Source organism: Convolutriloba macropyga, chromosome 3, assembly GCF_964194025.1.
Source record: "Convolutriloba macropyga chromosome 3, txConMacr16.3, whole genome shotgun sequence".
Classification (NCBI taxonomy): domain Eukaryota; kingdom Metazoa; phylum Xenacoelomorpha; order Acoela; family Convolutidae; genus Convolutriloba; species Convolutriloba macropyga.
The window spans coordinates 55,805,568-55,832,371 of NC_134470.1; the positions used below are offsets into that span (position 1 = coordinate 55,805,568).

General features: G+C 34.7%; 1 protein-coding gene and 1 long non-coding RNA gene across 2 annotated transcripts in view; both read right to left on the bottom strand.

The window, feature by feature from the left end:
* Positions 1-6,468, bottom strand: part of LOC142337150 (uncharacterized) — a 9,810-nt gene extending 3,342 nt beyond the window's left edge. The window contains exon 1 of the long non-coding RNA XR_012758933.1: positions 6,377-6,468. This is a non-coding gene — a long non-coding RNA (uncharacterized LOC142337150). The remainder of the gene's footprint in view (positions 1-6,376) is intronic.
* Positions 6,469-9,239: 2,771 nt separating this feature from the next.
* LOC142336298 (tyrosine-protein phosphatase non-receptor type 21-like) overlaps positions 9,240-26,804 on the bottom strand; it is a 44,520-nt gene continuing 26,955 nt past the window's right edge. The window contains exons 9-12 of the mRNA XM_075385014.1: positions 26,477-26,639; positions 15,192-15,359; positions 14,676-14,860; positions 9,240-10,369 (exon numbers count right to left, since the gene is read on the bottom strand). Of these exons, the coding sequence (XP_075241129.1) occupies positions 10,108-10,369; positions 14,676-14,860; positions 15,192-15,359; positions 26,477-26,639 (778 nt within the window). The 3' untranslated portion in view covers positions 9,240-10,107. The remainder of the gene's footprint in view (positions 10,370-14,675; positions 14,861-15,191; positions 15,360-26,476; positions 26,640-26,804) is intronic.

A 26,804-nucleotide genomic window follows, 5' to 3' on the forward strand; every position in this document is an offset into this window, starting at 1 on the left:
CGTGATTATGCAGCTACAAGTAATCGAGAGCACTAGTAACGCTAAAAAATACTTGTTTGAATTCGATGCTATCAACCAAGGACTTTTTATGGTTTCTCTACAATAGATCAGCACCAACATATTCAAACAGCGCTCAAACACAGTAACACGCTTCAAATTTGTTTTCAAAGCAACTGTTTAACATAAATGCTTTGTTTTGGCGGTTCAATAAATAAAGTTCGCCATGAGCTGTTTAATTATTTGTTATTGAGACCAAATTAAATGTTCGGACCAAGTCAAAAAGAAAACATTATAATGACTACTGTTCGTTAGATTTATACTATTCCATTTTTTAAAGGCGATTTTATTCAAATAAAAATACAAAAATAAAAAAGCAGAAAATGTTTTTACGACAATCCTTTCTTTATTGTTGTCGTACAGAAGGAATTCATTTGAACAAACTTAATCAGCTAATTTAAGTTGACGCCATATGTGATATACTTTTCTGTCCTCCAGAAATACTTTTACCTCCGTATAGAGAGGACGTCACTTGATCACACATGCCGTTATTTGATATTGAATTTTCATCCTCTTATATCGATTGTGAAAATCAGTTCGTTTCTAATCTCTCTCTTTTGAGTCTGAGTATATAAATAATTTTTGTTTTCAAGCATCACTTTCCACAGTGGAATTCTACCAGAGACACATTCTGAATAGAAACTTGCTAAGCGCAATTTCTATTTTATGGAAAAGTTTATTGATGTTCCTCAAGAAGCAACCCCAACAGAGCAAATTTGCCCCGAGAGCCAGAGCAAAACGAGGAGAATGTCGAAGCCAGCACAAACGAAAGCAAAAGAGACTGTATATTCAGAAACGAACGGTTGAAAAAAAGAGGGCTCAGCAGATATCAAAAGACTGAAGCTGCAGTTATAATTTGCGGGCATCAACCTAGAGACATGCGTCAGTAAAGGCACAAAAAACTTTGAGAGATTCCAGACAATATTCTTAAAGAACTCATGAGATAATATTTGATAGATTTGCTGTTTTAACCTGAGAATAACTTAAAAAAGATGAAATAGGAGAAATCTGAAGGTCTCTACATGAATTATCACTTAATTGCGATCTTGGCAGCCACGAAGAATCTAAAAATATGGTATAAGTTTAATGTATATGTGCTTGACGGCGAAACTCAAAGAGAACTATAAAAGCAAACAAACACCACTAAGAAAGCGTTAAAATTGGATATAAATATCGAGATTGGAGTTCAAAATCAGTCAAGAAATGCTGGAGCTTCGGCCTATTTGGCCAACACATCTGGCATGAATCCATCACTAAACAACATCCAAGGAGGTCGGAATGGCTTTCCAAACAATTATCATCTAATTTGACAAAACAGCAAACAGAAGCCGACAAACTGCCTAACCGTAGAAACTCGTGGTCAACAAATCATCGTCAACATTGCTCCACTCAAGTAAATATATGTAATAACTGTGGCATAAAATACCATTTTTCGAAAATTTTTAGGAAACAAAAAGAAGAAAACTGGAAGCTCAAACCCACAGTAAACAACGTAGATGAATATCACCCGGAAGCTGCCCCAATTGACACTACTGTAGAGAATCATTTAATCAATTTGAATCTATAATGCAGAAACATAATACTTACGAAGCCAAATACGAAACAAGTTATGACGAGGTAGACGATAACTGTCTAGCACTATTTTCCGACAGCCAAAATTTATGAGAAGTCGAACCAGTGAAATTGCAAGCCCAGATGCAAAACATCTCAACAAAAGCTTTATTGGATTTGGTTAGCATTTGCGCAAATTTTCACAAAGTTTCGGAACAAGCAATCACAAATGATGAGAGTCGAATTTATTGCTTGCAGGCCCCAGCTATGAATGACTTTAAGACGTTTTCATGAGATAATACAATTGCAACAATTAATGCGACAATCGCAAGTACTAATTGATTGGCAGAAAAAACAATTGTTGAAGACTGACACCATCCTATCATTGGAAGAGAGATCTTTTCCCCAATTCTATCCCTATATCAATCAAAACAATTAAATAATGATCAAAATCAATGTGATATAAAAAATAAACATTCGTGATCTAATTTCGCGTATTAAAGAGTCCCAAACAAATACATTGAAACCAGCTTTTTATAACAACTACACCCCAACAAACCAAAAAAACATGGTGTTAACAGGACGTGGAGCAAATAAACTTACAATACTTTGTAAAAACAGAACTTCGATCACAAAAAAATTAGACAGTTCATCTGAATTTTTACCGCTCCTCAGGTTAATACTTTAAAAACGGATAAAAAATTGCACTTGCAGTTGATTCAAAAATATTAAACAAATCAATACAAAAAAAACAAATACTATATGCCAAATAATCTTTTCGACACTATTCCAGGAAATCCTAATGCAATTTCAGAGCACGAGGTAGCTTGTTTTACTACTTTGGATGAAGTACGAATACAAAAAACCTGTATCAGACTGGAAACGTCTCGTCTCATCCTTGCAACTTCAATTTAACAAGCAGCAAGTCCACTGGCACTTATCGGTCATTAACATGCTTTAATGTTTCGAATGATATGCCGGCAGATTTTCAAAAGTAACGAAAGGTAAATGACTATACTTTAATAGGTCTGAACAATGCTCACCCTTTCCCACTTGTGATTATTACTTTCTGTCCTTGATCACAACAAGAACACCTATTTTTATTTTATAAATGCCCTAAAAAACTCGACGACGATAATCTGAGAATAAGTGTACCTACACGTCAGTTTGCCAAAAATGAAAATAAATGTAAGGTTATTATTTTAGTCAACCAGGTATTTCTCCTTTAAAATCTAAAAAATCTGCCATCCTACTCTTACAGCACCAATAGCATCAGGATCAAAAACAATCAGGAGCTTTTCTGCGCTCAGAATTTAGTTAAGGCCGTACCAAATTTATCACCATCAGGTCATCCCCTTCGGCTTTTTTTTAAAAAAATAACATAGGAATAGATGGACAGACTTGAGGCACATTTTCATAACATTAAAGCCAGGTTGCAGAGGCATCAGAAAACAAACACAATAATCCGAACTCAAAAACGCTTATCAAAAGCGTCGGATCTCGCTCCGGCTTGAAAGCTGCATAGGAACAACGTTCACATACTGGTTGGCAAACTGCAACATTTGCGTCACGTTTCATTATTAAAAAAAGAAAGATAACACGTTATTTGAAAAAAGAGAGACAAACCTTGTGGGATATAGGCAAGAACATAAAGCGCATCAAACCGGCATCTCAAAGAAAACCACATGAAAACTGCTCAGAGCCCAAAGATGAAATTGAGTTAGACCTTGGTGGTCCAAATGAAAACAGATTAAAAACAGACATTTACACTTTATTGCATGTACCGACAGATTTTCTAATTATCTTAAAATAGAGGTTTTCCGAAAAAGCAAACGACTCAAACGTAGTAAAAGATTACATTTATTATCATAGTAATCCTAGAAAAATAAGATTAGATCAAGCTAGATGTTTGAGAGCAAATCAAGTTTTGTCTGAAAAATTCAAGCTGGATGTTTGAGAGAAAATCAAGTTTTGTTTAAAAAAATTGTGAACAGAAAATCAGATCTACATTAAAAAGTTCAGATATTCATTTCAATCAACCGTCTATCAATCACGAACAAAGACAACAAAATTATCACTAATCCGGGCAAATTTCAGTAAACCACTCAAACTGAAATTAGCAATATTAGCACCCGTCTTAGCACCAATCAAAATTGTAAAAATCATTCATTAGACAACGATACAGTAACTGGCGCAAATTTTTTCGATGACAAAAGCTGGGAGAGATGTGACTACATGGTAGAAGAACCAAAATGATGCTGAGTAGAACTGAGACCAAAATTGATGCTGGGAAACATTCTAATAGTGTCCAGAAAGATTTATCTCCAATTTTTCTCTTTCCATAAGTGGCAGACCCAATTCCCGGTGTTGAGAGATCTCTAGAATTGAGGCCGACCAGGATAACTTCCAGGAGATCAAAAAGTTACCTCAAGGGTCTACACGAAACACTTGCGTCAGGATCAATGGCTTCCCAAACGTCAACGACAGCGTTTTTAATTAAAGAGCCTGTACTACCCTATGTGAGAGTTCCTAACAGTGAACAGTGAACTTGCGGAGTTCGGGACACAAACAGAACAAAACACAGACCTATCGATGGACGCCCAACGACGCCCAATTCCTTATGACAAAACCACTGAAGAAAAGATAAATCACCACATTAGGGTACTGAAGGAAGAATTCAGAGGTGACATAAAGATCAGAAACTGTCAATCTGACAATACTTCAGTTGTTTCTTCTGCGAGTTCAAATATTCCAAAATTAGTGACAGCCGGAAAACCTTCAAAAACAGAAAAACATTCAGAGCCGCCGCAATTCTGCCACCACAAATCAGGAAGAACGATCTACTACAATGGCCTCGACTTCAACTTCAAGGGTAAAATGATCAAAAAGGGCTCAAAAGTTTTTCGGTTACTAACGTCAAAGGTACTTTAGCAACTTAGCTAAAACACTCGAAAAACTGAGGCAAAACTAGAAAAGTATGCAGACGGTACAGCAAACCTAACAGCAATTGCCGAGGAAAAGGCTTGACCGATGGAATTGCCGAGGAAAACGCAATCCGATTTCAATTTACCAGCTGTCAGTCTACCAGATCCAAGCTTCCGCCCTTTTAGAAAACCCAATCAGGTTATAACTATGAAAACTATGAAAGAGAGGTCAGCATTTCTGTATATGATGCTGAAGACGAGATATGATAAATTTGAAAACTGTTTAGAACACTACTATTCTGTTGATCAAGTAAGGATTTTGATTATGTACCTGCTCGACAAGTACGCATCATCTAACTTAATCGTTCAAATTAAACTAATTTTTGCTTCATTACTGTCTGCTCATCTCATTATGGTGGATTAGCGCCACAAATCCACGGATTAAATCTTTACGCGATAAATTTATCTCCGCAATTGCAACCACACTTCCATTTAAATTATGTTCACCCATTCTCGCCACTACTTTGTTGTGTCATTGTGCTGCAGAATTCACATTTTATTACTATCCCATGCCATTATAGCCGATAAAATATCGTTTTAGCTATGATTAACAGAAAAAATGTTATTAATTTTAATCAATATTCTATTCAGTATATTCTTTAAATCTGTTTTTTGACAATTCTTTGGCCTGTAGATATTTAATAAGTCTTTGCTGCTTTTTTAAAACTGTTCCGTTGCCCTAAAAATATACTGTCGATGAGGATGATATGTGCTACAGAAGGGATTCTTCTGTACCAAATCAATCTATTCACCTAATCTTTTTGTTGACACCACATGATAGGTATGATCAAAATGATAGGTATCGTGGTTCGATTCCCAGCATCAAAATTCACAAAGAAATCGTGTCAGAGACACATTCTGAATAGAAAGTTCCTACGTACATTTTCAATTCTAACGTGCATTTAAACGCCAACGCGAATCTAAAATTACACAAGGATTTTATTCGCCTTTTTGGCATATCTTTTTTTATCGATTTCTGCCGGAAGACGTTGTTTTTTTTAACAATTACAGGTTTCAGTTATATTTTATTTGTCAGATTTCGGTTGTAAAGATAAAAAAACATATGTATTTTTTTCTGAATTTTTCAGTTCTTAGATCCATTTTCCTGTTTTAATTTTTGCGGATATTTCCGTTTAAAATTTTTCTCGTGACTTTCTGGAGAAATAAACTAATGGCCATGAGGATGGATTTGTCTTGATGAAGGGATTATGTTGTCTAATCATGGCTGATTATGGGAAAAATTGCTGCTCCGCAATATTGTTACCTCGCTTCAAAACAGTTCTCATGAACACGAAATTCATGCTTGTGAACGTTTCTGATTGTTTTTGGTAGTTTCAGATTTTTTGGAAAATCTTAGTCGTATTTAGTTAATCAATTTTTAACCCAAATTTTCGGTTGTAAAGATAAAATTTTACAACCATCTAAATAAACATGACTTACCTTTTGATCTTAATGCAAGGGTAAACTCTATTTGAACTTGATCTAATCTTGGATCTCAATTTAGAGACAAAAGAGTAGTTTTCTTTACTTCTGAACTACTTTGTACGTCTAGAGTTTCGAGTTCAATCGTATTGTAATGGCGAACACAAAGTTGCTTAAAAGACACTAAAGTCTGTTATTCAGTTTAAAAAGGGATAGATATTTAATCTTGGATCTCGATATTTTTGACAAAACTTATTAGTTGTCGTTTAGGAAAAATTAATATTTTTCAGAGCTGATCTCGTTTCAGTCAAATCTTGCGTTCGATTATTCATTCTAGTTGCAATTAAAACAATTGATCTCACTGCATGGTCTGCGTTCTTTTTGTTTGGGTGTCAGACGTTTTCAGGAGTCAGTGAATTGCAATACATTTGTCTCAAGGTTGCATCCAAGGTCTGAAAGGCAGTCTATCTTTGCTTCAGTTGTTAGACAATTTGAACGTCAGGTGCCATCACACACTAGCGAGGCTCCCGATTTACTTAAATGCTCACACTTTTATTGTACACTCACATTTGAACATAAGATGAAATTTTAGCGAAATATATTAAAAAGGATTCAATTCAAAATTGCCGCGGTTCAAATTTTTGAAACTCTAAAAGTCTACACTCATCTAACGAGAACTTGGAATCACTTTTTGCATAGTATAGAATTTGTTTTTGGAAAACAGAAAAATTGATATTAGTGGTAATAACTCTTTTGTATACATGTCTGTCCTCTATTATGTCACTATCAAAATTTTAAAAACTATATAAGAACTATTGAAGCTAAAGAGTTCAATGTATTCATCTTGATGGGGCATGGATACTGTCAGCCGAGTCCGCCGTTGGGCAAATATTCATTTTGCCGACTTTGACAAAACCCGTTTTCATTTAATTTTTGTAGGTTTTTCCATTTCATTATTCTTATTTTAAACTTTTACTAAACTCCAATACGGAGAGAGAGAGAAATGTTGTAACTGTTCTTTGCTTCGTTTTTAACTCAATCGGTTTTCGTGGTTAATTTGTTTGTTTACAGGAGAACTTTTCGAATGTTTTGATTGCTGACAAGTGTAATACATTTTTGCAGCGCTTAAATTGAACTTCTTAAAGTTGCCATTTGACGGCAAAATGCCCTTTAAAATTCTTGTTGAAAAATTTTAAAAGCTATTGGGAAAGCGTTTGCCCCCAATACTGTTTTGCCGACTCGTATTTTGATGTCAATAGATTGATAGCTGTTTTAATCGCACATTTTTGTGTTTGTTCCTAATGCTTTTAGGCTTTGAAATTTGCTTCCTGATTTTTTTGGTATTTAAAACTTTAGCTTTCAAACGTTTCGATGAAATCGGAGTCTTATCTACAACTTTTTGTTAGTTTTTTTCACGTTTGCGTGTTTTTATGAATTGAGCATTGATTTGATGAGTTCTCGCCAAAACTTTGACCTACCTAAATTATGACTTTTTCTTTTTAGCTACTGCAACCTCTATTTGAATTTGATCTGATTTTGTGTTCTTCGTTTAGATTTAAAAGATCAGTTTTTTTTTACTTCTGCAACAGCTTGTAAGTCTAAATTGAGACTTTAAACCTCTATGGGTATAAAATAGGCAACATATGTTGCTTAAAAGACACTACCGTTTGCAATTCGCTTCAGAAGGGATAGATGTTTAATCTTGAAACTTGTAAAAATTGATTTTTTTTTCAGAGTTGATTTCATTTCAGTAAGTTTGTTTGTTCAACAGTTCAGTCTAGTTGGATTTATAATATTAGATCTCATGGTTGCGTAACTTTTCTGTAGAGGCGTCTGGCGTTTTTTCAAGAATCTATCGAAACTAAAGTTGATAAATAAGAACTGAGTCTGGCAATAAAATGTATTGGTCTTAATGCTACATCTATAGGCCGTCTGTCTGTGATTGAATTGGCGGACGATTTTCGACAAAATTTTGGATTGGCGAGGCCGAAACATTTTGCCATCACACAAGTGAGTCTTTTTTGTTTAATTATAAACCCACACTTTCATTATACACTCACATTTGAACATAATGAGATTGTTAATGCGCAGAATATACAGAAATGTATACAATGCAATAATGCCAAAATTCGTATTGAAACTCCGAAAGTATAAATGCATTTTACGAAGAGCTTGGAAACCATTATTTGCATAACAAAAAGCGTAGCCAGACTGCCAAATGTAGCGGCAATAGCTTCTTAGATCTGCTGTATCAAAAAAGATAGAAGAAACGGACCAAAAAACAACTTTTTTAAACTATATGCTGAGATTTTATTTCATTGAGACTCTTTTTTTAACTTACTGCTGTGTTTGTTAGCTGCCCTCAAATAACCCTCAATTAGAGTGACACGCACTCACTTGACCTTATCTCTTTGAATTAAGGCGTGAAAGTCAACTTGAGAGTGAGGAGTTCATTTTTGAGAGTGAGGTAAGTCACGTGTGACCAAAAAAGTTAATCACGCGAATGACCAAAAGAGCAATCTCTAATAAGAGTGAAAAATGACTTCACGCACGCAATTCAGTTGAAATTGCATAATTGAATGAACAAAAAGCAGATTTGTGACGTCAAATGAACAAAAATCATGTTGAAGAAATAAAAAACATAGCAGGACAAGTCCTGACGTACAGTTCAAAGAATTTTCATTGACTAAACAAAAAACTAGACCTACAACTGACTATGAGTGAATTGGGAAAACCATTTCTACAAAAAATCAGATCAAAAATTTTTAAAAAGAAACAGAAAATCAATGTCAAAATATGCCACATGTGAACACAAATGACTTTGAATTTTAAAAAAACCAAGAGAAGGCCTATAATAGCCTCAAATCGATTGTGACTATCAAACATTATAAAATAATGGTGCTTAATAAAATCTAAGCTTTTTTTCGCTTTCCTGATTTTTTAAGTTAATTCTTAAGAAAAGTTCTTAGAAAGACTTCAGAAATCATTATAATGTGTGAACAGATCTTTAAAAAAAGACAGCACCCCAATATAGTTAAATTCTTTGAATTGTAATAAAGAGCGCCTAAATAATAGCCGTTGAGAGGCTGACGGCGGCTATTAATAAGAGCATAACTATCATTCGCTAGTACTTCTGCACTCGATTAGCAAAAACAAAAACAACAAGACATTACCATTGCCACGCCACTATTAAACGATATGACAAAGATCGTTGACCAAAACGCATTAGTTCAAAAAAATTTCTTCCCTTCTTGTGGATTGCAAATTTCAACATTCATATTAAATCAGTGACAATTATTGTTCTATAAATCAATTCTGGTGATATGCAAATTAGGATATTGAACACGTATCACCCAATTTTACACCACGAAGAGTAAAAAATAGCCTTTAGTTGAGCTGGTACCCAAAAATGCATAAAATTCTCTTGAAAACCATTCATTTGACTTTATTTACATTTAATTGTGTAAGATGTCCGGGTTCCACTCAACAAGTGACTTCTTTCAGAAACTGCCAATCTACAATTGATGTCGAATGTTTCAAATTCTGAGTTCAGTACAAATAAGAGATCTAGCACCTGTCACTAAAGTTATTTACAATTCTTTCAAACAGAAAGAGAAAAATCTAATGTTTCTAAAAATAGGAAATGAAATGACATGAGGTCAAGAAAGTGCGATATGATAGATCGAAGATAAAATTGCGATGTGATAATTCTTGTTTAAGTAGAATACTGCTCGCAGCAGTAGCACATTAAATAGCAAAACTAAAGTTAAGTCAAAACTTTACACATCTTTTGACCCAAAAGCTCACGTGGATTGCATTTAATAGAAAACATTTAACCAATTGATAGTGTAATGAACATCATTGAATAATATCACTTCACATATCGAAACTGTTTCATATCCTGCTTTCCGTACATTTTACCAACAGTGCTTGGACAATGATGACTCCTTGCTGTAATATTGCGGTCGTAAATTTCTGCTTTCACTAAGGTGACAACAGTCAAGGTAACTTGTTGAGAACATGAATCAAACTTCAAAAAGTCTACTGAGGGAATTTATTCCCAGTTAGTTCAATAGTACTAATAACAGTTTTCTCAGATAAGTCTGACAAGAGCGAGAGACTGTATGAGTACTCTATATACAAACTCATAGTACAAGTAGTTATCGACCATGGCTGGTCTCTGGTATCGGAGGAACGTCAGAACTCTCTGCACGTCAATAACTTCTTCATGTTCAATAAGAGTGAGCATGATCTCTGCCAGGACAAAGGCACCACTCGCACCACTACCAGTGGCACAATGCACCACAAGAGGAAGGGAATCAATGCCTTCTTCACGCAAGTGTTGCCGAATCGATCTGTACAAAAAATTAGCAGACATCAAGAACCATACCGGAAGTTTTGAGAGCGGTCTTTGAATTTCCCCTTTTGAGGTAAAAGAACAATGTGTACACATCACAATCATAAGCATATTTGGCGCATTTTCATATATATCTGAGGTATACTTCGCAAAATGCACATAATTTGAGCAGCCAACTTAAAATCAAAGTTCGATATCAATTTCTGTATAGATTACATGACTCCCCTTGAAGTCAACTGGAAGTCCGAGAACCGGAAGTCAATTTTTAGCTATGTATATAAGAATTTCTGTCATTTCAACTTCTGGCACTGAAGACTTTCGACATTTTAAAAGTAGCACGTATGTGTTTTGTCAGCTGTTAACCCGGTCCAGAGGCAATATAAAAAGTTTATTCACAAAATCAAAAACGTCAAGTATTTTGATTTTTCCACCGGATTTGATAAAATTAGTTAAATACTTGGCTATCACTTTAGACAAAATTATCAGTGAAATTTATATTAAACTGAAATGCAAATAAACTGAAGAATGTGCAGTATACTATTGAATTTGCGAAAACTACCCGCTACGATAACAACCAAAATTCAATAGAACGTTTGTTAAGCACTTTATTGCCTATCGCTCATTAACTTATGGCTGCACCAAGAAGACAAGACTGATTCGACTCGATAAATCACAACGCAAAATCTTATGAGCTATTTTCTGCCGCAAATGCATTGATACTCCGGTTTATGCCAAATTACAAAATATACAGGTTCTACAATTGATACTTCTTTCGAAAAAACTCCAGAGGAGGCCCCCAAAAAATCTTTTTCTCTTCTTTCTCAGAATTCTCTAATTGCAAATAAAATACATCCACTGATTAAACAAATTTAGTCGCATAAAACATCATTACCCTCGGAGGCTGACTAAGATAAACCTTAACAAATTTTTGCAACGAAGCCCACTTTTTGCGACTGAGCTTGAGAGATTACACTCCATACCTTTGCAGGTAATGTTTTTAAAAAGCCTGGTGGCCTAAATCCAATTTTTACAACTAAATTTTTGAATAAGTTCGGTTAAGGCGAGAACTTTGCTTCTATGGTGATAAATTACGCACCAAAAATTAATTTTCTGTTCCGACGCAACTTGGTGGTGGCGGTGGTGGTGGGGGGTTTGGGTGGGCACTACATGCTCAACATTTTTCTGAACAGTTAATCTTGGCCGATCGATACATTCATCATAAAAAGCCCGTCCAGCCTGGAATATAGAATTAAAGAGATGTTTTTTTGAATTTCGTTTTTTCCCACGTAGTCATCGAGGTTTAAAGTTTTGTGAAAATCAGACTGATTTCAGTTGTTTCTGTTCATGTTTTCCGTAATTTTGCTCCATTTTTGTCAATTTTGCATAAAAGATCTGTTATAAATGTCAACAAGGTAATATTGGCTTTAAATTTAAAGACAGGGGAGTTCTGTGAAGTGTTTAATCCAAATTTTGGCTAACATATGGGCTAAATTTTTCAAAATCCCTTTTTTAATCCAAAATCACCAATTATGCATCTATAGTTGTTTAGATTTCACAGCAGTACAAACATAAAAACTGCTGACACAAACTTCTCAAACTCCAAAAAGGAATAATTTAACTTATGCTTCCTACGCGGCTGTTCTGGAATTAAAAATCACTGGTTTTATCTAATTTAACTCACTAATTATCCAAAATTCATCATTAGTTTTTAATATATTGACTGAATTTTGTCAAATTATCAATTTCGCTATTAGTTCAAAAATTTACCTGCTTTTTAAGGACGGGCAACAATGTCAAGGCTATTTTTGGTCAGATTATGTTTTTAACAAAACAAAATTATTCGAACTGTTTAGGGCGCTGTCTTTAAAAATTTCGCCTCTTTCCGTTTTTAAGGTAATTATTGGAATGCTTTTAGACCTAAATAATTTAACTCTAATGCTCAATTATTGGCCGGTTCCACATACGTGAAAATAAAGCCCACTGAACATTGTAAAAAATCCAGTTAAAAGCTCATGGTTTTTTGACTTCAACACTGATTGTCATAAATTATTTTTGAAATCTCGAGTATTTTATTGGTTTTTTGTAGTTTACTGATTTAAACCTGCCGTCCTACGGAGCATCAAATTAATTTTCGCTTTTAATTGAAAACTTTTGACTGAGACTAGTTGTCAAAAAGTGGATTTTCGAGCTTATAGGTGAAAAACAACACTATCGAAACCTTTTATTAATCAGAAATCAGCTGTGTATCATGAAGTTAAGGCAAAGAGCAAAATGCATCAACTCATTTACTCGGTAACAGAGATTTTGCCACATTTTTATCTGCTTTCTGTCAACTTGTAGTTTAGTCGCAGCAGAAATTGAATATTACTAATGTTCTTAGTGAATAGATTATCATTTTAGTGACTTCGATACTATTTTCTCGCAAAATTTAATCGAATTTCCGATTTTTGCTTATATTTGTCCTTCTTTTTGTAGTCGTATGATCTATGGATGTATAAATTAACCCATTTAAGGTTTTCTTGATGACTTTGATTATATTTGTTTAAAAAGCATCAGCATCTTCCTGGACTTTACCGCCTTTTTGTTCCCTTTTTGAAATAAAACTTCAGATTTAATCTAAATGTCTCTTTTGTGATTGAAAAAATGGTTTCCTGTCTTTGATTCTAAAATCTTTCCTAAAAACTTGATTTCTAGAACATTTGTCAAACATACCCGGCAGATTGCCGGAAAATAGCCGCCGTTGATTCCCATAACTTTATTGCAATTGAAAGAAAAGAAAATATCAACAAAATTGAATTTTGTACAAAAACATTTTTAAGTGCGATTTATTTTGATGTCATTTCGTAGTTGAACATACTCCTGTCTCTCAGTGAGAGGCTACAGGATCTAGTATGAATATCAATAAGCATTATAGATAGTACTAGTACTTATGAGAACAAAGTTCAAGTACCTGGCATCTAAAAATGGGCTTTATGGGTTTATCCCGTTTCTATTTCTGACTTTGATTTTTTTATACTGACTCTCTTCATTTTGAATTGCTTTGCTGAGCAGCTGCTGTTTAAAAGGACTTTGAGCAGAATGACAGAAGAGTGAAACTAGCCTAGAGAAGTCAAAAAGATTTCACGCAAAATGTCGAAAAAGCGGCAAAAAGGTAAAGCGAAAAAAAAGTTCGACGAAGTAAAAAAACATAGCAGGACAAGTCCTGAAGAATTTTCATTGACTTAACAAACAACTAGACTTAGAAAGGAGAATGAGTGAATTGGGAAAACCATTTCTAAAGAAATCAGATGATAAAAAAACAAAAAAAAAAAACAGAAAAAGCGGCAAAAAGGTAAAGCGAAAAAAAGTTCGACGAAGTAAAAAAAAAATAGGAGCGCTATAATAGCCGGCTGAGAAGATGAGGGCGGCTATTAATAATTAAGTTCAATTTTAGGTGTCTCGCCACATTAACACAATGAATACAGTTCTCATTAGAATTGAACTCATGTGGAATTTTACATGCGTAATAGTCATTTAATAGTTATGTTTTAATAGTTAAGTTATGATTTTAGTGGCTTGGACACTGCTTTGTAGGAAATTTTTACTGTTTGTTTTATTGTAGACAATATTTTCGTACTTTTATTGACCGTAAGACATATTCTGGATAATGCATAATGTCAATGCCTTTCTGTGGAGTAACAAATGAGCCTATTTAATGACTTCAGTTGATAGCTAATGGGTTTTCATGAAATTAATTGTTTTTTCAAAAAATATAAACGTATTAGTTATTATACTAGACATTGAGTTTTGTTCGTAATTAATGTTTGGTTTTGTAAATTGATTTTGTTGTTTGTCTTGACATGTAGTCTCGTTAATGGCATATCTCATCGCTCCTCTAAAGCACCATTGTTTAATTCGTTTAATGGTTTCAGTTTAAAGCGAACATTTATTTGTACAAATTATTTTTTTTTAAAATCAAATTTTTGAAACATTTCTATCTCATCCTCGTTTGAAAGAAAATTAAGAAAAAATGTGGATGAGTGGGGTCGGAACATTACGTGCAAACGCATATTGCCGAGCCTCAATGTTTTTCTCAAAAGAGGACATTTTTAAGCTAGATGAGCTAAAAAACTTGTTGGATGTACCTCGTAAAAGCGTTTGCAAATATCTGTTAAGAATGCCAGCAATTTTATTTACACAAACACGCACCACCAGGTCTTCTACAGTAACACGCTTTCATGGATCTAAGTTAGCAACTAATCTAAGTTACTTAGGGAAATACTTTAAGGAATATTCTCTCGAAAATCAAATCAAACTGAACAAACCTGACTTCGTTGAGGAAGCGAATGAAGTTAGAAAGGAGAGGAGGCGACGCGAACTCCTTAGACATGGACTGGTGTTGTTGCAGTTGATGAGACATCTGTTGCTGTTTCGGCGGAAGCAGAAGAGGCAACTCTGTGAACTGTAGGTGCCACACTACTCTGCACTCCATCTCGCGGCGATTACTCAACTGAAAAGACATCGAAAATGCAGAGAAAAATAAAAATCAGTCAAGTGGATTTATCAGAATACTTTGTTTCTTGTAGTTTTAGCTGCAATTTGCGTAAAACAAGGAATATAATCATGGAACAAAGTGGCCAACCTGCGAAGAATTTTATTTCTATACTTTCCAAGCGAATAATGGGGGCAAACAGAAAAAATATCTATTCGAGTTCGATCTTTTCATAAGGAAAAACACTACCTTTTGGTAGCATTCAATTGCCAACAATCACCTCAGGCAATTAAGCACTCCTGATGATTAAGACCAATCTTTTACGTTCTAAAACAATTTGAAACCCTACCTTGAGCGTTGTGGCTATACAATACTCGGTCAGCTGTACGTTTTCCGCTTTGACCGAAATGTATCCAAACTCGACAGTCTCACCAGCTTTCACCGGTCTATATTTTGCACAGTAGCTCTTCCACTGAGAATCCCTCGTATGTTCTGCTGAATTCACCTCTTCATCCGCCTAAAACCCAAGTATTGAGACTGTCGCTGTTAGATAAATCAGAGAACAAATAACAGAACCCGTTTCTTAATACATGAACCACTGCTTCGCCAAAAACCGGACCCACGAAACTATCACAGCATTTACAACGTCGTTATAAATCAGGTGTCTGAAGTCAAAAACGGACACAGATTCTGCAGACATAAAATTGCTGGAGGGATTTCTTCACAAAAATAGGCAAGCGATCAGATACAACTATTAACCAAAGTTAGAGGTAAGCCGCACACATGAACTAAATTTGGTACAACCACCAAATTTGGTACCAAAACATGCTAAATCTCGATGAGCTTAAAATTAACGATGAATCACAATACGACCTAGGAAAGACATCTTGAAGCGCACGCAGTTCATATAAATTTCGAATGTTTAGTCAACGGTGTTATCTTGTACTTATACAGCTTATTTTAGTTTTTTAACCTCTGGAAAATTGCAAGCCATTAAAAGACTATATTTTGTACTTTATCCGCAGAAAAGAAACACAGAGCACAAATCACAAACATAGCCGGCAGATTGCCGGAAAATAGCCGCGATAGAAGCTTATGACCTTCCATGAATTGAAACAACTAAATAAAACATAACCGACTAAACGTCGGAAGAATTACTCTCGAACGACTAGTAGGAGCTCTAATCAATCGCAGCCTGCTTCAGTCGGGGGGTGGGTGGGGGAGGGAGGGAGGGAGGGGGAGCCTAAATGGGACTAAGAAGTTCAATAGAACCAAATTAGAGGTTAACATATACCACTATTAAGATTTAAAGTAAAAAATGGCACCAGTTTCGGCGCCCTTTTCATTTGACTTTAGTATTAAATTGCTGCCAATTGAGTTCAGCTGCTTGAAATTGTGATTGAGAGAGAATTTTAGATCACGCGAAACGCAAAAAGTCAAGGGCGTAGAAGTCACTCGAAAAGTCAAAACTGTCAAGCGAAAATTTTGCATAAAAAAGACACACACGTTAATTAGTTGTCTGAGAACTGTAAGGGAACACTATTTAGCTAAGGCGTAATCATTTCTGAAAAAATATCACTTCAGACGCAGCAAACAAGAATTCAGAGATTGCTTATGTCCAAATTACGGATCGACCAAGTGGATGAAGCAAACTCATGCTCTGCATTGCTCAAAATGGGAACTTACGTAAAATTTGGAGAAATTCTAGTACGTTAAATAATTTTATATCGAATCAAGTGTAGGAGACTGCTAAAATTTTTTTATTTGGTTACGATTAAACAAAGCACTCAAGCCAGTCTCTTTACAATTGATTCAGTGAAAAATTACAGACTGGTTGAACCGAGAATCCAATAAAAAACCAGCGGATACAACCTGAAAAGGAAACATAAACCGACAAATGTCGTAAGAATTGCTCTTGAATGACAGGGAGGCAATTTAATTCATGGTCTTTAGACTAGATCAACTTTTCTTTATGGGTGCAAAAAAACTTCGACCCCACCGGGATTCGAACCACTGACCTCTCGATCCATGTCCTAGAATAGATCACTAGACTTTTCGGTTAGATTCGGACTGCCAGTTTTATGAGACGTATACGCTCTATAAGGAAAAAGCCCTAAATGAGCTTTTTCAAATTAATATTCAAAAGCAAAAACTCAAGACCAATACTCAAGAATTAGGGCAAATAAGTTTGGCACTACTTAAATGCGCACTATTGATCTTTAACTAGTAAATGTCCATAAAATTTAAAGTTCCATAACTGAGTTGAGAAGTCATTTTTTTGTGAGACAAGTCACGCAATTGACCTATGAGCAGAAACGACGTCACGCGCACAGACGCAAAGCAGTAGAAGTCACTGAAGTCATTGAGAAATTCAATTCCAAGAAGTCAGGTCGTAAGAATCATCGAAGTCACGGTAAGACGAAACAAAAATCTGTTAGACGAAGTAAAAAACATAGCAGGACAAGTCCTGAAATACAATCCAACGAATTGAATGAAAAACTTAGAAGTAATCTATCTGACCAGCAGATCAATTGAACAATGCCAGCCAAAACAAACAAAATCAAAAAGTTGAGAAACTAAAACAATCAAATTTCAAAAACTTCAATTAATTTTTATGCAAATTTTAATGAAATTTTGCTACAATCGTGCTATTAAAAACTTCAGAACCATTGCTGTGTCTCTAGAGGCTATCCACTAACCGAATTCCAAGCCATAAAAAATTCATTGGCTCAAAAAGATTGATAAACTTGGCAGAAGATAATAACTTTTGGAAAAAATTTCTAATTTCATCAAACTTCGTTCTATTAAAATGTTGGAAACCATTCCATTGACCCTATCAACTATGTTACAACATAATATCAAACACTGGATGAGGTTAGCTGTCCACTGAGGCAAGAAAAACTTAACAGAGGACAAATGTTTTCAATAAAAGTTACAAATTTCATCAAAAAATTTCCAAAATTCGAAAACTTGAATTGTTGGATACAATTCCATTGACACTAACAACCATGAAGTAACTTTTTATCAGACCGTGGAATAAGTTTTCTTGCCCTTGAGGCGGGACAAAAATTGACAAAATTTAGGAAAACGTGGGAAAAGGCAGATTTTAACAAAAAATGATAATATTCGAGACATTAAAATGTTGAAAACCACTCCATTGTTACTAGAAGCTATGCAGTCCCTTTTTATCAAACCCTAAAGGAGATTGCCTGGCCTCTGAGACCGAAAAAATTTAAAAAATGAAAAAATCAAAAACCTTAAAAATTGCAAAAATTAGTATCATTTTGCCTGTTTGTGTTTTAGTACCAAAACATATAGCTCACAAAGGGTCATAACAAGCATCTTGACTAGCAAAAGATCTTTATCAAGTTTTAAGAACTTCAACCTCAGATTAATCAAACAAAAAATCACAAAAAAAACATGAAAAATTGCACCATTTTGAGCTCAAAAACTCCTAAAAAGGACCTTTTAACCTTAAATTAAGGCCATCCCAGCAGTTGCACCACTCTTAGCACTTGAAGGACTACTTTGGGCCTCTAATGAAATTTAATTCCCGCTGGGCTTTACCTGTTTATCCCGTTTTGAAAGACCAAAGTCATTGAAAAATGTGTGAACACATCTTAAAAAAAAACAACACAGCGCACCAATACAATCCAAATTCTTTGGATTGTAAAAAAAACCAGGATGTCACCAATAATAGCCGCTATCGCTTCTCGGCTATTAATTAAGACAAAACTATTTCAAAACAACTTCCTTGATTATCAAGGCTTCACATTGATGTTCTCATGCACTTGCAAAATAAAAACGAAGTAGTGCATTTTAGTATTACTTTCCTATGCAAGCCCATCTAACGAGAACCGAGCAGCGAGAAAAATTCAATCCATAGACAAAACCTAAATAAAATCGATTTTCAAACAACTCAATTAGACTATACGCAAACACTTGTAGAAGATACATCAAGCTGGAAAATGCCGCCATACCATGAACTCCTGTTTCATCACCAACTTCGGTAAACCTTAGGGGGTGGCAACAGTGGGGGGAGGGTGGAAAGGTGGGAGGGGGTTTTGGTTGCACGGGGCCCTTATGACCTGAACGATGTGCAGAGGTGAGGATTGGGGGGGGGGGGTGAAGTGACAGGGTGGCTGAGGTGGCGGGGGGTGTAGTCAACCTCTAAGAACCGCCCTTCACACCATAAGTATCAGTCTCCAAAAGAGTTTCTGTGAATCGCTCACTTGGAGACTAGTGAGGTGAAAGGCTCTAAGAGCACTTACTGTCCGCTGGGCGCTGCCTTTTTTTCCAGTTTTTGGGGACGAAAAGTCAAATGGGTCAGACGAAAATTTGGTCAAGCTGAAAATCGCATAAAAACAAAAGACCGACAGGATTAATAGAATTGTTACAAACTATATTTGAGAGCAATTGAACAAAAATAAAAAATCAGGTGCCGACTCGTAAAAAAATTAATGAATAAGCATAAAAAGGGGGAAACAGAAAAAAAGTTTCCTGTATAGCAAAACAAATCCAGTAGTTCCACTACTTAAATTTCAATCGTAGACATTTAGCGTTGGATTTAGGTTAACAAGACTGCTCGTGCGAGTGTGCCGAGCACAGAATGTAACAACATACGCCTCACGTTTTTTGGAGCAACCTTGATTACAATTTTTTTTAGTATTAAAACTGAAAAAAATTACAACTCTCATTTTTATATGATTTCAAGAGATATTAAATCAAATGCATCCTCAATTATTATGCAACGCAAAGCACCTCCTCAAAAAATGGAAGTTCAGCAAGAGCAATCAGTCAAGAAAAAATTGACAAAGCATGCAATCTTTATCAAGTTTTAAGAACTTCAACCTCAGATTAATCAAACAAAAAATCACAAAAAAAACATGAGAAATTGCACCATTTTGAGCTCAAAAACTCCTAAAAAGGACCTTTTAACCTTAAATTAAGGCCATCCCAGCAGTTGCACCACTCTTAGCACTTGAAGGACTAGTGAGGTGAAAGGCTCTAAGAGCACTTACTGTCCGCTGGGCGCTACCTTTTTTTCCAGTTTTTGAGGACGAAAAGTCAAATGGGTCAGACGAAAATTTGGTCAAGCTGAAAATCGCATAAAAACAAAAGACCGACAGGACTAATAGAATTGCTACAAACTATATTTGAGAGCAATTGAACAAAAATAAAAAATCAGGTGCCGACTCGTAAAAAATTAATGAATAAGCATAAAAAGGGGGAAACAGAAAAAACAAAAAGTTTCCTGTATAGCAAAACAAATCCAGTAGTTCCACTACTTAAATTTCAATCGTAGACATTTAGCGTTGGATATAGGTTAACAAGACTGCTCGTGCGAGTGTGCCGAGCACAGAATGTAACAACATACGCCTCACGTTTTTTGGAGCAACCTTGATTACAATTTTCTTTAGTATTAAAACTGAAAAAAAAAATTACAACTCTCATTTTTATATGATTTCAAGAGATATTAAATCAAATGCATCCTCAATTATTATGCAACACGAAGCACCTCCTCAAAAAATGGAAGTTCAGCAAGAGCAATCAGTCAAGAAAAAATTGACAAAGCATGCACAGAGTAATTTCCAAAAACTGAAGCAATCACTGCACGCGTTAGAAGCAGCAAACAAATTAACCGCTAATTTTTTCTTATTAACTTTCAACTCATTGGAAAAATATCCCACCGATGAATATCTACCAAATAGACAACATCCAGTTAAAAACTTTTCAAGAAATCCTCAAAAAATCATCGAGTCTCAAAAATCATTAAACATAACCGACGAACGTCGGGCGAATTGCTCTCAAACGACCGGCGAGCGGTTGGCTTCGTCAACAGCTAGCCACGGTTTAGTGCTCTCGGGGCACTACATCTTTATCCCGTTTCTGAAGACGAAAGTCAAATCGGTCAGACGAAAAATCGGCCCAGACGAAAAATAAAAGACAATCAAGGTTAATAAATTTGCTACAAATTGCCTTTGAGAGCAATTTACAATGGTTTCATAAAAAGTGCCTGTTAGATGAGTTATGATAAAAAACATTTCAACTATAACTCATTGATAATGAGGATCAGAGATGATAACCTTACGCAAAGAAGATGATGACCTTACGCAAGACATTAATATCTTAAGAATCAATTCATTGTTTCAAGAGACCATCCGGTATCCCGGTTTCAAGCCAAAAACTGTTTCACAGGCTCATAAAGATCCATACACTTAGAACACACAAATTTTTCAAAAATTTGAAAATTTTAAATTTTATCAAAAATTACTAAAACTGGAGTCATAAAAAATGTTGATCACCACCCTATTAATTCTAGAAACTATGCAGCAGCTTATTATCAAACTTTGGAGGAGGTTCGAGGGCCTCTGTTGCCGAAAAAATCAAAAACAGGACAAATTGCAAATATTTCAAAAAATTGCTTAAATTCGGGATAATAAAAACTTGAAGAACATTCCATTACATCTCTAAACTACGCTGTAACATATTATCAAACCCTCGAGGAAGTTCCGTCGCCCTTGAGGCTAGAGAAACCTAAGAAATGACAAAAACTTTTAAAAAAGTTTTATAAAATTGCTAGAACTTGTGATATTAAAAAGATGAAAATTAACCCATGACCAACAAAAAATTTCCAGTAACATATTATCAAACCACAACGGAGGCTTTCTGACCTTTGAGTTTCAAAAAAATCTGAAAAATGAGTAAATTCGTGATGTTAAAATCTTGCAAGACATTCTATTTAATTCGTGATGTTAAAATCTTGCAAGACATTCCATTTAATCTAAAAATTATTCAGTAACCTATTTTCAAACCCTAGAGGAGGTTACTTGGCTCATGAGGCTGAAAAATCTAAAAAACTACAAAAAAAAATTTCAAAAAAACTTGAAAAAAAGCAAGTTTATAAAAAAAATTGTTTAAATTTGTGACATAAAAAATGAAAAACTATTCCATGGTCATTAAAAATTTGGTAGTAACTTATTATCAGCCCCCTTAGGATGTTTTCTGGCCACTGGGTCTGGAAAGACCTGAATAAGGAAAAAAAATGTTGAATAAATTTGAAAAAATTGCAAGTTTTGTCAAAAAATTGCTACAATTCCTGATGTTAAAATGTTGGAACCATTCCATTACCACTAGAAACAAGGCAGTAACCTATTATAAAACCCTAGAGGAGGTTCTTTGACATCTAGGTCTGAGAAAAATAAAAAAAAATGTCAAAAATTTTCAAAATGCTTGAAAAAAATTGAAAAACAGCCGGCAGATTGCCGGAATAGCTGCGAAAGAATAGACCTGCGTGCCATATAATAGAGATAGAAACAGATACAGGTCTAAATTGAAAAAAAAATCGATGCCGCTCAAAAACTAGATAAAAACATTCAGCGATAAACTAATAAAGCAGCTTGCTAAAATTCATTCCGCAGAAGCCTCTTATTAGGGACCTTTACTGCACATATGAGTTCCTTTGACCTTAAACAAATTCAAATTAAATTTAGGTTTTAAAGTGCAAAAGTCATTTTATTGAGTGACGTAATTCAAGTATGATCAAAATCTAATCACGCAAATGACCTAAAAACTTTTGCTAAAGCGAATGAGAAATGACGTCACACCCGCAAACGCCGTTAATGAGAGGAAGAAGTCATTCAGAAAATTTGACTTTTTCAGCTTTGTTGTGTGAACAAATGTAAAACGAAAAAGAGCGTCAGACGACAAAACAAAAAAACATAGCATGACAAGTCCTGACGGACAATTCAAAAAAATTTCATTGACTAGACAAACAATTAGACCAAGAACAGACTATGAGTGATCTGGGAAAGCCATTTCTAAAAGAAATCAGTTAAAAAAAATTTAAAAAAAAAACCAAAAACTCAATGTCAAACTGCCGCATGTGAACAAAAAAACCATAAGCGAGAAATAGAAATTTGGTTCAAACAAAAAACTAGGCCTAGAATGAACTATTAATGGATTGGGAAAACCACTTAGAAAAAAATCCGATCCAAAAAATCGGAAAAAAGTAAAAATCAGAGTGAAATTGCCGCATGTGAACAAAAAACCACTACCGAGAAACCGAATTTTTGTTCAGACACCGTTTTCTCACTCTACTTTAAAATTAGAGCGAAAAAAATTCACGCCGCAAAACCACTCGCTTTTTCGCTCCATTTCCTGTTTCGGCATGACCAAAATAACTACTCAAATTTGACTTCAAAAATGAAAATGTGTGAACAGATCTTAAAAAAGACAGCACCCCAATACAATTCAAATTCTTTGAATTGTAAAAAACCAAGAACACCGCAATATAGCTCCGCTCAGCTTACAGCTATAAAAAAACTGTTGCTTTCAGCTCATTGTATTTTGAAAACTAAAATCTTTCAAGGAAATCTTCTCTTGGTTTTGTTTTCAAATAAATTTGTCTTATAGAATATAGTTGTATATCATCTCCTAGTTTCATGTCAGTTTTTCCAGCAAGTATATTAATATAATTTAATATCCTCCTTTTCTGGTATTCTTTTCAATTTTTTGAACAGCTCCTCCTTTCCAACCTGCAATAAAGTTATTAGTTACTTTATAGCAAGCAAAACTAACTTCTACAAAATGGTGCTTCTCTCCACGATGCGAAAACAAAAAGTGAACATTTGACAAAAGAAAAAAGCCGGCCTCGCATATAAGATGTTGGAACAATTAGCAATTACTATCAATTACAAACTTCTCATCGGAGTGCTTTTAGTCCAATTTTAATTGCGATTCTGGCTTTTTGATGACCATTTCGTCCAGGACTGTTTTGACTGGGGATATTCAGTAAATACTATTTTGTCTGTTCCCTCCTCTTGACGCAATTCATAAACGTCTATAGTCCGACCCTTTTGTGATTCGCTTTCGTTTTCATGGAACTTTAGTTGACATTGGAAGTAATTATTGTCACTCTGTCTTTCTCTAAGCAAAAGCTTGTCTCCACTGCTTTGTTCAAGAATGTTCTTTCGCTCACTGGATAAATTGGACATCTGCCAAATGAAACGGGATAAAATTCCGAGGGCATTAAGTTATTAAGTTGCTGACGCACTGTTAGAGCCTCAGTGGTCTCTAAGTGTTAGGTTTACAGAGGTTGCCGAGGAAGCAGAACTTCATACTACTGGGACTGTTTCGTTCGGACACGCAACAGGCAATAATTCATACAAAATTTGTGTAAGAATTTACTGATAACAACGCATTAGGACACTACAGGGCAGAATCTAAAGTTCGTATTCTACAAGATTCAGAAAATTCGTCATTCTTTTGAACAAAAAAAAGGTCGAGGAAAAGATTTTAATAAGTTGAACACAATGCAGGTTAATTACTCATTTAATACTACTTTATTAAGTGAATACGAGTGTAGACACTTGGCAGTTTTGCAATTATTACGACAGCTAGCGACCTGTTGCAAGATTCGATTCAGGATAACATTGAGTTCTGCTTGTTTATTGTTCACAAAAATGAATTCAAACAAAACGCAATTTTTCCCCATTCAAATTGATATTTTAAGCGAACATAGCCGGCAGATTGCCGGAAAATAGCCGCGATAGACGCTTGTGGCGTTACATAAATTGAAACAACTATAGAAATAAAATAGACAGATCGACCACCAGTCCTTTAATAGACCACTAGACTTTTTGGGTTAGCTTCGGACTGTCATTTTTATGAGACACATAAGTTCTATAAGGAGAAAGCCCTAATAGGGCTTTTCAAAATTAGAATCTTTTCCGTTTGTGCCCCCTCAGCTTAGTTGGCGCATATTATTTGCACCCCCCAGATGCACGTGCAATATAGATCCCAAAATTAATATTCGAAATCAAAAAGTCAAGACTCTAATATTCAAGAATTAGGGCATATGTTTGGCACTACTTAGATGCACACAATTGACCTTTAATAAGTAAATGTTCATAAAAATTAAAGTTTCATAAGTGAGCTCAGGAGTCATTTTTTTGAGTGAGGTAAGTCATTGAAAAAGTCAATTCCAAGAAGTCACGGTAAGACGAAACAAAAATCTGTTAGACGAAGTAAAAAACATAGCAGGACAAGTCCTGAAATACAATTCAAAGAATTGAATGAAAAACTTAAAAGTACTCTACCTGACCAGCAGAACAATTGAACAAAGCCAGTCAAAACACAAACAAAATCATCTAAAAAATTGAGAAACTAAAACAAACAAACTAAACAAAAATAAACTCATTACTAAAACTCTTGAAGCTTTTTTCCCTTAGGCAAAATTTCATCCCTTTAAAAATACATGTTTCAAAATTATGTTCAAGACCATTTTTTGTTTTTGAAATCGGTCCAGTATTATATCTGCATGACCTGAAAAAATTCATGCCCTTGAAGATCGATTAACTCAAAAATGACCAAAAAATAAAAAATAAAGTCAATTGCAAAATTTAATAAAATTTTGCTGAAAATTGTGCTATTAAGATCTTCAGAATCATTTCTATGTCTCTAGAGGCTATCAATTAACCCATATCCAAGCATTAAAAAAATCATTGTCTCAAAGATTGATAGGCAATAACTTTTAGAAAAAAGTTCAAATTTCAAAAGTTAGAAATTCGTTCAATTAAAATGTTGAAAACCGCTCAACTGCCCCATAGCAGCTATAAAAACATATTGTCACACCCTGGTGGAGGTTAGTTGGCTACTGAGGCAAGAAAAACTGAATACAAGACAAATCTTTTGAAAAAACTTGAAAAAAATTGCAAAATTTATCAAAAAATTTCTAAAATTCGAAAAGCTAAATTGTTGATAACAAATCTACTGAAGCCAACAACCATGCAGTAATTTGTTATCAGACCGTGGAATAGGTTTTCTGGCACTTGAGAAGGGACAAATATCAAAAATTGACAAAAATTTTAGGAAACCTTGAAAAAAATGCAAGTTTTATATTAAAAAATGCCAATTTTCGAGACATTAAAATGTTGAAAACCAATCCATTATTGATACAAATCATGCAGTGCTCTATTGTCAAACCACAAAGGACGTTTCCTGGCCCCTGAAGCTGGAAAAACTCAAAAAATGACAAAAATTTCCAAAAAATTGCAAAAATTATCATTTTGCATGTTTGTATTTGTAGTACCAAAACATATAACTCATAAAATGGTCATAACAAATTATTTTGTCTCGCAAAAAGTCTTCGTCATTTTTCAAAAACTTCAACGTAAGATTAAAACAACAAAAAATCAAAACAAAAAATTCAAAAAAATCACAAAAACATTTTGAGCCCAAAAACTCCTAAAAATGGCCTTTTAACCTTTAATTAAGGCCATCTCAGCAGTTGCACCACTCTAAGTACTTGAAGGACTACTGAAACTCACTTTGGGCCTCTAATGAAACTTAATTCCCGCTGGGCTTTACCTGTTAATCCCGTTTTGAAAGACCAAAGTCATTGAAAAATGTGTGAACACATCTTAAAAAAAACACAGCACACCAATACAATTCAAATTCTTTGAATTGTAAAAAAAAAATTAGGAGCGCTATAATAGCCGCCTAGAATTGAGGACGCGGCTATTAAACATGTAAGTTTATAAGTATTAAATTTGGTTTAAATACTTACTTTTCAATAAACAATCATCAGGAACTATTAATCAAAAATTGATATTTTCTTCAAACATATGAAACCTGTGGTGATAGAGAGGAATGATGGTGGTGATGATGCAGTGAGCTGTTCACATCCGACACAACAGTTGGAGATGAATTAGAGGAGGGTGCACCAGCTGGTGACATCTGTACAATTAAGGCAGCCTGTCTCTCCCACACCATCTGCCAGAAGTCTGCACATGTTCTGAAAAACAAATAACACAATCAACGACAACAATTCAGGTGATAAATAAAGAATAGGTATCACCTCAATTGAAAAAGCAATGCCCAGTATAACCGTAATGTTTTTTAAAGAAAAAAAACAGACGTAGATCTGTAACGTCAGTTAGATTTGCATAGCAGATGTCCC